The following is a 12,500-nucleotide window of genomic DNA, read 5'->3' as shown; positions in this document are numbered from 1 at the left end:
CAGCACAGCACAATACTGATTTAAAACATGTACCGAATCCCTCCCGTGTAAGCTATATTCTTTAATTCGGATATAGGCTGCACATTCTTTCTATCGGATATTAGGCAGTACACTGGGTATAAAGCGGTGTATCTCTACCGTGCCCTACTACCACCACTGCGCGCGCAAATACCAGACAATGTGGTGAAATGTCACATATTCTGTAGAAGTTTCCTAATGGCTATACTGGACATTACCTATTGTCGACTCCCATTTTAACGGATTAAAAAAGCATCTCACAGGTGTTCGACCACTCTCGACCGACCACCGCATCACGAGAAACCGGATAATGACGGAGAACAGCGAGATGGAGAGCGAGCCACAGCTTCAGCGCTCGCCAAGTGCCATGTCCATCCAGCAGCCGGGAACGTCCAAGGCAAGCGGCTTACTACTTCATACCTCTCGCGTAGCCAGCCGACAGCGGAATGGGTCCGGGATGGGGGCTCGTTACCCCCACTCCATTTTTACTCTCAGTATCTGGTCGGTTACGTTTTACGCAGCCATAATATTTCTCATTTTGCTAATTCACATTTAGGTTTAAGCCTAGCCTACTCATATTTTGAATACAAGTAGCCTACAAATACAAGCCTATTGCCTTTAGAGCATCAATACAATGCTGAGTGTTCAGAAATACCCAACTCAACTTTATTTCAATTAACCAGTCATTTAATTTAGTCTAAATGTATTATGGCCTACAGCAAATAAAATGGTTTAACCGCATCACTGCAGTTGCAGTTATCCTGCCTGACGTTGATAGACGTCGTTTGCATGATTGCATCTCTGGGAGCAGAGTCACTCACCTCGGGGCTCACGCGCGGGCGGTTGGTTGGTTAGATGATTGGAATGTTTGACGTCTCTCTCTCGCGCTCCCTCTCTAGTGTATCGACTGTGTCTTACTCTCTGTCTGCCTCCAGAAGGAAATTACATTATTTTTCTCAAATTCAATAGAGTACAAACCCACTCACTACCGGGACTCAGGTGTTCGTGATTGCTTTGAATAAACTCAAGTCAGTATGAAAGGTTCGATGAAAAGCTGACCTTGATGTTCAGAAGATGGATTGCTCGATTCAGACGGTTCAAAAGATGTTCAGAAGGTTCAACATTTGATTCTGCTCTTAGTCACTTGTTTAGAAATGGACTTGTGAGTTCTGGCGACTACCTATGTTAAATGTGATTATTGTAAGGCACTTTGGATAAAAGTGTATGTTTGAAATGTAATGTAATAGGCTACTATGATGTAATAGGGCCTGACCTTAGTGAAGTGCCTTTTAAAACATGGGAAAAACATGCACACTGAAATCAAGTCAAGTCAAATGTATTCATAAAGCACATTTAAAAACAACTCCAAAGTACTGATCAAAGTGCTACAGTATACAAATCAGCAGGCAGTACAATCACAATAAACAAAAAAAGTCACATAAATACATAATACATAAGCATAATAACAGTTTATCATTGACATAAGCACATATCAAACCACATCAGGATTATGTCACATCTCTCACCAACTTTCTTTTGTGTCTGGCTACACGCACACACACACACACACACACACACACACACACACACACACACACACACACACACACACACACACAAACAGCAGACTTCACAGCAGCACACACACACACACACACACAAACAGCAGACTTCACAGCAGTGTGAGGTCATCATCACCTCACACCATCGCCTCAATCTTGCAATCCAACAATGCTTCTGGGAGCATTCATTTATTCATTCTTTCATTCTTTCATTAATTAATTCATTCCATTCATTCATTCATTCATTAATTTCATTAATTCATTTATTTGTTCGTTCATTCATTTCATTAATTAATTCATTTACTTGTTCATTCATTCATTCATTCATTCATCCTCCCTCCGACAGTCCCATCCCTCGCGTCCTTCTACAGCTCCCCGCCTTTGTTCTGCGTCTGTCCTCCCCAGGACCCACCGCCAGACGGGACTGTCTGACTCCGCCTGCTGTTTGGTATTCACACGCGCTCCGCCATGTCCATCTTACACCAGACCACCAATCAGAGCCCCTCGCTGTGACTGACAGGGAGCACAACGGCCATTTCGCTCCCCCGCTACCTCGTCGTCTCTAGTCACCGCCGCCGTCGCCCCCTGGAGGGTGTTAACGTAGAGGCCATATCACACTGATTTGCATCTCTTGAACCTTGAACCCTTTCCCCCTGCCTTCTGATTGCCTTGTGCTCTTCCTTGCGTGCGTAAAGGTCATAGGTTAATTGATATGTCTATCAAGCTCCGTTTAAATTCTCAAAATGCAACAGCTCTACGCCTAAAGAGTGATTGAGTCACTCAGACCCTTGGAGGAGAATCTGTTAAAATCAATGATCACACTTTACAATAAGGGTTACAAAAAACATTAGTTAACTGTTAACTAATGCTTATTTAGGGTTAGGTTAGGTTACTAATGTTAATTAATACCTTAGTTAAGGTTAGGGTTAGGTGAGTTAACCGTAGTTAACATAAATAACATGAATAAATGGTTAATAGAGACATTAGTTAACTGTTACTTAATGCTTAATAATGCATTAACTAATGCTTATTAATGTACCCTTATTGTAAAGTGTTACCAAATCAATTACAGAAGCACTACAGCAAAAGTCAAACAATCATTTAAACAAATAAACGTACCAACGGGTTTGGACCCAACACAGCGGATTTCATCCTATAAGGTGGTTGGGGTCGGACACACATACACACGGTCATCTTCCCAGCAAACACCCCGACCCCATTCTCTGTCTATCCTCATTAATTATTTATCTCTTTTCTCCATTTCACTCACGCAATCAATGATTCTGAGGCATTCTGAAAGTAGAGTCCGTGAGACAAATTCATTTACAAGTCATCTAACTCCCACAGTCATATTCCCAGCAACGCCCCGACCCCTTCTGTCTGTCTTCATTCAGTGTTTATTTATCTTTCCTATCTTCACTTCGCTTATGCAATCAATGAATTTGGCCGCTAGATTGGTTTTTCTTGTTGTTTGTTGTTGTTTGTTCTTGTTGTTGTCTCTTGTCTGTTTATTGTTCTGATTTAAAGCGACCTTGGGTTTCATGAAAGGCGCTATATAAATTTAAGTTATTATTATTATTATTATTATTTTTATTAAGAAACACATCAGAAACACTCCGAAAGTAGAGGCTTCCGGACACACTCATTTAAAAGTCTGATATCACCGAATCGCTGAGCCACTCCGAGATGTTTTCCACAGCGCTAGCGATGACAGGGAGGGAGGTGTGGGAGGAGTGACACAATCAGCTAACAGATGCTCCCCAGATCCGGCCCACGCCAAAATCCCAACTCACGGCGATGACAGAAATAAAGATGGAGCTGATATCAAGCCAGGGTGTCACTGGGGGGGAGAGATGGAGAGCCCCTGAGTTTCGATGGCGTGCGGCGGCCTGCGTCCAGGTGTGTTTCCGAGGAACCGGAGACGCTGGAGGGGCGGATGACAGCCGACGGTATATTAACACCCTCCTTAACGCTGCTGTCTCGCCTCTCAACACTTCTCGTCTGATGTGGCGCCGGCATCACAAGCACCGGGCAGCAGGGCCGGCACAGCCCTTCAGACTGATGGAGGCAGAGCCGAAGGACATTGCAAAGAGTGTGTGTAGAGATCACACACACACACACACACATACACACGGAAAACGGTGTGCTCTGTCATGAGAATGGATTGACTATGGATATCACAGAGCACACTAGAAAGATGCATTAAAAAGTTATCTCGGTTCTTGATAGGAGGGGGAGGGGGTATTGTTTCTGACAATGCTGCTCTCTCTCTCGGTCTCTCTCTCTCTCTCTCTCTCTCCCTGTCTGTCTCTGTGATTGACAGCCAGTGTTGTGCTTGGGGGGTTGTGAGGACAGTGATTGGAGGTGATTAATAGGCGGATGATGAGCTGTCGGGGTCGGGTGAGGGCGAGGAAGGGTGGCAGGGTTGTGAGGGGGCAAAGAGGAAGGTAGAATGAGGAGGAGGGAGACAATTAGGGTGGATTGAGAGGGCCCGAGAGACGGCACAGTAGAATACTTATATCCCAGAGCTTAGTTTCACTGAACCCAGCGCGGTCTGTTTGAGCGAGAAAGAGAGATGAGGGATGCGCGTGTGTGTGTGTGCGTGCGCGCGTGACAGAGAGAGAGACGATAAAAACGCGGGAGGCAATGTGTGTCTATGCATCTGTTATCTCCTACAGCTGGATTCTGCCGACCCGCTGCTTTGCATAATGGGTATGCGTTGGTCTAGCGGTGAAATTGTACGACATGAAATCTCAAAACCTCTTTGGTTTTATGAGGTGCGGTGTAATCCTCGTATCACAATTCGTGCCGCGCATAGGCCTACTAAAGGGGTTACTCTCATCTTTGCATTCTTGAGATGAGATCCTTCTCTCTCGTTTGTTTTTTATGGTCTTCCGTTTGCCTCCATCTTCTACCTCCGTCCTCATTCCTCTGCGTAACTTTTACCCTCGTCCTCCTTTTGTTAAAATGTCAACCTCATTAGTCATTATCACAGAAAGGAAATTAGGACGTAGGCCTATTGCTCCACGTGGAAAATCGTGTCGTGGGCTACGTCTTCGCTAGCTGAAACGCATCCTAGTTAGACGAATGGCCGTGGTGCTGTCGCGGGTCTCGGCTGACTTTCTCCCGGGCTGGCGTTCCTCCAGGTCCCTCCCTCGCTTGAGTACCGCGGAGTTATGGTGCATTCGTTTATGTTCGAATGCACCATTAGCCCCTCCTCTCCCGTCTCCTTGACCACTGATTCAGTATGCGCGAGCGTACGGCTGTCGGAGCGCGCGAGCGGAGTGGAGGCATGGGACGGAGGCACGAGGGGCTCGAAGACGTGAGAAACACGGAGAGGGGTGGTTCCGGAAGGGCGGTTAGTCATAGCCTACCTCGGGTCTGTGGTTCAGGAGAGGAGGAGGGGGGGGGGAGTCTGAACTCCCTGGTCCCTGGTAATGTAACCCTCCATGAGTCAGAGAGGTGAAGGTGAAGCTGAGGAGAAAGGGAATCACTCTTAAAGTCGCACTGAAACGGACGTTTGAGATCATCTAACTTCCGTAGTTTGACGTATTTCCGACGCAAATAAGCTATGAGGGTGGGACATATGTTTAGAGGAATTTGATTGGAACATTGACAAGTGGACGGGTTTTAAGAACTTTAGACAGATTCGATAGAAGGATAGCGTTGATTGACGGGTGGATGTCGTGAGATTATTGGCCTAAAATCTAAGGTAGGCTACCTGTTGTCGTCATTGCACGTGACCTACCGTTTTCCAGGAACTCCTACTTTAAAGGAGTAGTAAAGGGAAAATGCATGTTTAGCCCTGTTTTAAGGTTACTTATGATCATATACAATGGTTCAGATCAAAACGTTGACAAAACTAGCCCTTTTGAGAAAGTCTGATAATTGCTCTACCACCGTTTCGGTCATACAATGGATGTGGGTGGGCACGGTGAAAAATCATTCAAAAACATGTTAAACTCTCGATTTCAAAGACAAGAAACTCACCAGAGACCAGGCTGACCCACGACATGTACATGTATGTAGGTGTTAATGTATTATCAGAGCACACGTCGTTCCTGTGTTAGGTTATTCGCTGACAGATGTCTTCTAAGCCCTCTTCTTCTCCCATAGCCGTCTCCTCTCTCTGCTGTTCACGGTATTTAACGGGCACCGCAGGCCTCCGGCTGGGCTCGTTGCCTCCAGGTTTGATATCCATCATGTCTCAGTGGAAGAGCAGCAGAACGAGCGGCTGTTGCCTCTGCATCCCCTGGCGATGCACCGCAGGCTTTAGACTCGGGGGTCCCGAGGTATCCATTGATTAATTGTGTTATATGACGATTCTCAAGGTACTAATCAAATTATTTTCTGTTTACGGTTTTCATCTGCTGGCACCTGTATGTGGTGAGATGTTTTATGTTCATGTTTTCTGTATGCAATATGCTGCTCCAGTCTAAGTCTACAATTTGCATAGCGTTTTTCATACACAGAGGCATCACAATGCGCTTTACAGAGAGCGAAGGGGGGGTGGATGTAAATCCCACCACTACTTTTTCCAGGGGAAAGCAAAAAAAACAGTTCACCCGCACGGGCCGAAATAGCCTAGGTGAGCTGTAAAAATTCTTCCCTGACCTCTCTCAGCGAGACGATCAAGCAAGCTCCTGGAAAATGTTTTAATCTATTGGCTGGGAACATTTACTAGGCTAATTGCCCTTAGTGGGACTAATAATGTTAGAACTGAATTTAATTGAATAAAGATTAAAAAGAAGATAATAATCATAAGACAGAGAAGAGAACAGAGAAAGTACAGAATAGTAAAAAAATAGAATAAATAGGCCAAATTAATAAAATACCTACAAGAAAAAAAAAAATATATATATAAACATGCACCCGGCTGACCTGGGTGGGAGGAGCCTGTGGCATCGAGGGGATGGGAGGGGTTGTCCTGGCATCATTACTGGTCCCCGTTTTATCATGAAATTGCAGGGGGAACAATGTGGAATGTGGCACTTCTGGGGACCTAGATCACACATACAACAGGGTGTAAGGTTGTACATCCTGGCGCGCTACGATTAGCTCACCCACATGGACCTGGACATGACGGACATGGACAAGCCCGGCGGCCATGTGTACCGATGAGTTCAATCAGAGCTATTGTCCGGGTTTCCCGATAAATAACCTTCTTAAGGAACCCTTCTTAAGCAACCCTTTGTATGGGAGTTAAGAAGTACTTTGGAGTTAAGTGCTTCTTAACTCGTTCGGGAAACCCGGCCATTATCATGTTGGCTTAGCCTCCGTCAGGCCAGCTGCACTTTCAAATTCACATATAAAAACGGAGGTTAGCAGGAATACTTCTCTGGAACACAGACTGTTGATTAGCTCTAATTACTACACCGACGCTCATTTCCTGATTGATGGAGCTCTGCGTAACGACGTGACACGCCTCTCCGAGAATCGTGACAGGTGTGTCAAACCAGCTGAACCCAACACACTCTGAGGCCCAGTCCCAATGTCCACCCTAAACCCTCAAGCCCTGAGCCCTCACAGACTTATTGACGTCACCTGGTAAAGTGGTTGAGTGCGAGAGGCTGCAAGGGCTCGAATTGGTATAAAAAGGAATGGGACAGCACTTGTGACATCACATTACGTTGACGTGAAAACATATTTCTTACTATTGTCGGTGTGGGGCTTTTTATCAATTTGTCAATTTTACATGTTTTTCTTGTAGGCCTTCATGTAAATTAATTTTGGGCTGAGTCAAATCCGCTTTACATTATCCGAACTCTGTGTTACCCTCAAAACATGTCTTTTCAACTTGTTGAAATCATTTCATTTTGTGGTCATATGCGAACTACATTACTGCCTGTGATTCTTGTTTGTGACGAATCCAAAAGTATTTACTTAAGAATGATAATATATTATGTATACACATTCCTGCACCTCAGAACTCTTTCCATATTCATGTTGGAAATCTGAATTCAAAGAACACTGCACCGAAATGGGTGATTAATGTCATACTGCTTTTAACTGGGAAATCATATGATTTAGAGCAACAGAAATCGATGTAATTTATAACCATAGCCTACATATTTTTACACAAATCACATTATACAAACCCATGGGGTCAATAACCCATAGCCTACTTAAAAATAATGAAACCAAAATAATTATAAGGCTACTTGTGCAGATAAGCAAGTCCAGCTGAAAACATGAAAACATATTTTGTTTTGTAACGTGAACATTAGGGTTGGTTGAACTGTCCGTGCTTGTTTATTGGCTGTTCTTCAGGTAGCCCCGTGTTTCACGTCACAACGATATGAACTGTGGGTAATTCCCTTAGGCGAAGTCTGCAGAAGTGCAGACTTACGGTAAGGGGGCATAAAGGGCTCAAAATGTCTGCCAGAGAGCCCTCACGCACTTGCCGATTTGACATTGGGACACCCCTAAGCCCTCGCGGACTTCGCGGGAGCGCGCCCTTAAGTCTGCGAGTCTGCAAGGGTGGACATTGGGACTGGGCCTGATTCTCTGAGTAGAGACGCGCACACCCGTGTCATTACACTCACAGCTAATAACAAGAACACTAATCTCTCTCACACACGTACACACTCACGGAGGAGGGTGTTGACCTCTGTGTCTCACAGAGTCTCTGAGGTATGAACACAGACTCAGAGTAAAGTGATTATCCTGCGAGGAGCAGACACACGAAACAGAGCAACCGTGGTGTATGGATTATTTGTCTGTCTGTGTCTGTCTGTCTGTCTGTCTGTCTGTCTGTCTGTCTGTCTGTCTGTCTGTCTGTCTGTCTGTCTCTGTCTCTCAGTCTGTCTGTCTGTCTCTCTGTCTGTCTCTCTGTCTGTCTGTCTCTCTCTCTGTCTGTCTGTCTCTGTCTCTGTCTGTCTGTCTGTCTGTCTGTCTGTCTGTCTGTCTGTCTGTCTGTCTGTCTGTCTCTCTGTCTGTCTGTCTCTCTCTCTGTCTGTCTGTCTGTCTGTCTGTCTGTCTGTCTGTCTGTCTGTCTCTGTCTGTCTCTCAGTCTGTCTGTCTGTCTCTCTGTCTGTCTCTCTGTCTGTCTGTCTGTCTGTCTGTCTCTCTCTCTCTCTGTCTGTCTGTCTGTCTGTCTGTCTGTCTGTCTCTATGTCTGTCTCTCTGTCTGTCTGTCTGTCTGTCTGTCTCTCTCTCTGTCTGTCTGTCTGTCTGTCTGTCTGTCTGTCTGTCTCTCTCTCTCTCTCTCTGTCTGTCTGTCTGTCTGTCTGTCTGTCTGTCTGTCTCTCTTTCTGTCTCTCTGTCTCTCTCTGTCTGTCTGTCTGTCTGTCTGTCTGTCTGTCTGATATTGGTCCATTCCTCCAGGAGACCACCCTCCTGTCTCTGTGACATCATGGCACGTCAGACTCCTCACCTCTGATTGGTCAAAACCGACCCCCACTGACTCCTGTTGATCTACGACCACCGGTCACTACCAGGGGAGCGGTGATGATCAATCACCAAAACACGAGAGCAGAGACGGAGGATTCAGGGGGGAAGGCTTTAGACGCGCACACCTCTTCCATCGGTCATGCATGGAACCGTTCGGTCAACAGCGCTAATAAAAGAAGAAGGTCACGTAGTGGACAGGATATTGTTGATGTGTAAACATGTGTTGTTGTGTGTTCCGTTACGTGGTGTATGTAAGTTTATGGTGTGTGTGTGTCAAGAACAAATTGCACCTATCAACATGTTCTATTACACGAGGGGGGCTGGGGATAGAAAAAAAAGAAAGGGCAAAGAAAGAACTCTCTGAAAAAAGGTTCCACGTGGAACCATTTAGGATTCCAAATAGAACCTATAACGGAGCTGGAAACCCAGCAAACCCGCGACATCAGGGAGACGTTCAGATCATGTCTTAATAACATCCGTCGGTCCAGAACCCCATTTTGTATGTCTGCTGGACCCCTCAATATTCTAACGTCTGGCTTGGACCCCTCTAAGACGTCTCTGGACGTCCAGAACAGGTTCAATATCTGAACGTCTAAAAAAAACTTTCATTCTGGCTCCTAATTGGATGTCTTTGGACGTCCGGCAAAGACGAAAACGATGTCTTTGCTCAGTGGGAAAGGGCTCTTTATACAGAGCCTTTTCTGTTTCAGAGAATCCAACCATTGTTGTAAAGCGTTTGTGTTGTCAGAAAGACGGAGTAAGCTGCCTCATTGCCATTCATGGGCGACCTCTTTCCCACACAGCCAAGGAAATTTATAGACATTCAACAGCCCCGAGCTTTCAGAAAGAGGCTTATCGTTTTTACTGCATATTGCATCCTAATGTGCTTTCAAAATCCCGGTCTCATCTCTGTGAGAGAGTGTGGTCCTTAAGTTTTTCCTGTGAGGTTATTGCGTGAGATAGATCAGTGTTAAAAGCGACCACGATGTCGCTGGTGCTGCCGGTTGGTTATGGGTTCTCATCTGTTTCTCGTCCTTCCCTCTTTCTCCTCGTCCATCTGCTTGTCTGCCTGCCCCTGCAGCTCCAGCGTCTGAAGCGCTCCCTCTCCTTCAAGACCATCATGCGCAGTAAAAGCGTGGACAATTTCTTCCAGAGGTCCTACAGCGACGCCCGTCTCCCCCCCGACCTCATCGCCGCCCCCCCGCCCCCCTCTCCGCCCCCGCCGCCCGGCTCGCCGCTCGCCGGCGACCGCTCGCCGTCCGACTCCCCCTCCCTGAGCCCCAACCCCTCCCTCTGCTCCCAGTCCCCGTCCCTAAGCCCCTCCCCCTCGCTGCCCTCCAAGCCGCCGCCCCCGACGCGCCCTCAGGTCAACCACTGCTTCCAGGAGCACGCCTTCCGCAGGCCGACAAACTGCCAGCTCTGCAAGCACATGATTGTGGGTAAGGTGTCAACTTTACTCCCAGGCTTCACATCGTTACCACCCTGGTTAGGCCCTGTTGTCTGGAGCATCTCTGAGTCCCGTAAACTGTACATTTATACAGCTTTATAGGCAATAGCAGTGTCATTTTTACTGTTAACGAATCAAGCATTAGATGAAAAATCTGTAATCTAATTGCAAAGCCAAATCACCAGCCAAGCTCTCTGACATGGGGCAGGTGATTGAGCTGGGAAGCCAAGGACCAGTCTGTTTGTAACCTGGCCTTGTCCTTGATTTGATGTGCTCCATGCACGGAGGTCACAACACCCCCCCTGCTACTTCCCTCTTTGCTAAATCTACTTCCTGTCACCGTGATTGATGGCGTAGTCTGTTCAGACCCTGTTTGTTGCTCCGCTGCTCGCTTGCCTTTGCATACATCATCGCTTTTACCTCCAGTAGCTTCGTCTGCGCTGCGCCAGCTGATTCCCGCGCTCTCCTAAGCCTCCCCCCCCCCCCCACCTCCTCCACCTCCCCTCCCCCCCCCCCACCTCCTCCACCCCTCCTCCACCCCCCCCAACCCCCCACCTCCTCCACCCCCGCCCCCCCCCTACTCCTCCACCCCCCCCACCTCCTCCACCCCCCCCCCTCCTCCACATAGCGCCTAACAACTCCAGTGCTTGTTGAGGGGGAAATAAGTGTTCAGTTATTATATCACTATGTCGTTTGTGTTCTGTGATTTATTGGCTTTGCCACAGACCGGCGAGCACTGCAAAATCTTTCTCTAAATCTTCCCAGTCGTCCCAGCTGCGGTGTTACTGACAGTAAAACTTAAACTGACTGAGTGAATTGTCACTGGCTACTGGGAAAGGTAATTCATTCTCTAGCTAGCTGCGAAAATTGAATTATATTAAAAGTTAAGAAATCCACTCAAAGCGTTCTTGTCTGGTGAGTTTTTTTTTAAGTCAATGCCTTATAATAAATAAAGTTGATTCGATTTATAGAAATTTGTAGAAATGAATTGCCCTTCTGGGACTAATAAAGTGTTCTGAATGTGAATATGAATATGAATATGAATATGAATATGAATATGAATATGAATATGAATATGAATATGAATATGAATAAGAATATGAATCTGATTCGATTCGAAAGCCAAATCGGTTTGAACTGGTTCTCGTCTGGTTTTCTGGTTCTCGGCTGGTTTCCAGTATCTGTAGATTTCCCCCCAAAAAAGTATAAAAAATGGATGCATGGTGGATTATTTTTTAAATTGTATTTATTTTATTTAACCTTTATTTAACCAGGCAAGCATTTAAGAACAAGTTCTTGTTTACAAAGGCGGCCTGGCAAAAAGCAAAAGCCTCTTGAGGGAAGGGGGTTAGGGGGCTGAAAATAAAAACAAGGTTAAATATAAGACAGTTAAAAACAGCGTCACACATCACAACATATATAAAACCATGATTGTGCTGTTGGAGCAGTTGTGCAACGGCGTCGGGCTCCATCTAAGTGGGGCAGCACTTGATCAGCTCTCCCCAGAAAGAGAGACAAGCTTGACGTCAGAGAGGAGGAGAGAGAGAGAGAGAGGAGGAGAGAGAGAGAGAGAGAGAGAGAGAGAGAAGGAGGAGAGAGAGAGAGGAGAGGAGGAGGAGAGAGAGAGAGAGAGAGAGAGAGAGAAGGAGGAGAGAGAGAGAGAGAGGAGGAGGAGAGAGAGAGGAGGGGGAGAGAGAGAGGAGAGAGAGAGGAGGAGGAGGAGAGAGAGAGAGAGAGGAGGAGAGAGAGAGAGAGGAGGAGAGAGAGAGAGGAGGAGAGAGAGAGAGAGGAGGAGAGAGAGAGAGGGAGGAGGAGAGAGAGAGAGAGAGAGGAGGAGAGAGAGAGAGAGGAGGAGAGAGAGAGAGGGAGGAGAGGAGAGAGAGAGAGAGAGAGGAGGAGAGAGAGAGAGAGGAGGAGAGAGAGAGAGAGAGGAGGAGAGAGAGAGAGGAGCCTGCTCTGATTAGAAACCAGCTTGTTTGTCGGCTCACCCCGTCTGCCTCCCTCTCCCAGGTGTGTGGCCCTGTTTTAACTTGCTGTTCCCTCCCTCCCTCTCTCTCTCTCTCTCTCTCTTTCTCTCTCTC

The 12,500-nt window shown here is 46.6% G+C and overlaps 1 protein-coding gene across 1 annotated transcript in view; it reads left to right on the top strand.

Annotated features, from left to right (window-relative positions):
* Window positions 1-328: 328 nt before the first annotated feature.
* Window positions 329-12,500, top strand: part of LOC311317345 (SH3 and cysteine-rich domain-containing protein-like) — a gene marked incomplete at both ends in the record, with an annotated part of 20,070 nt that continues 7,898 nt past the window's right edge. Inside the window, 2 exons of the mRNA XM_084448428.1 lie at window positions 329-415; window positions 10,054-10,445. Coding sequence (XP_084304554.1) covers window positions 329-415; window positions 10,054-10,445 — 479 coding nt within the window. The remainder of the gene's footprint in view (window positions 416-10,053; window positions 10,446-12,500) is intronic.

The sequence above is a fragment of the Borostomias antarcticus genome (genome assembly GCF_949987555.1).
Source record: "Borostomias antarcticus genome assembly, chromosome: 14".
Classification (NCBI taxonomy): Eukaryota; Metazoa; Chordata; class Actinopteri; order Stomiiformes; family Stomiidae; genus Borostomias; species Borostomias antarcticus.
This window is presented reverse-complemented; position numbering and strand designations above follow the sequence as displayed.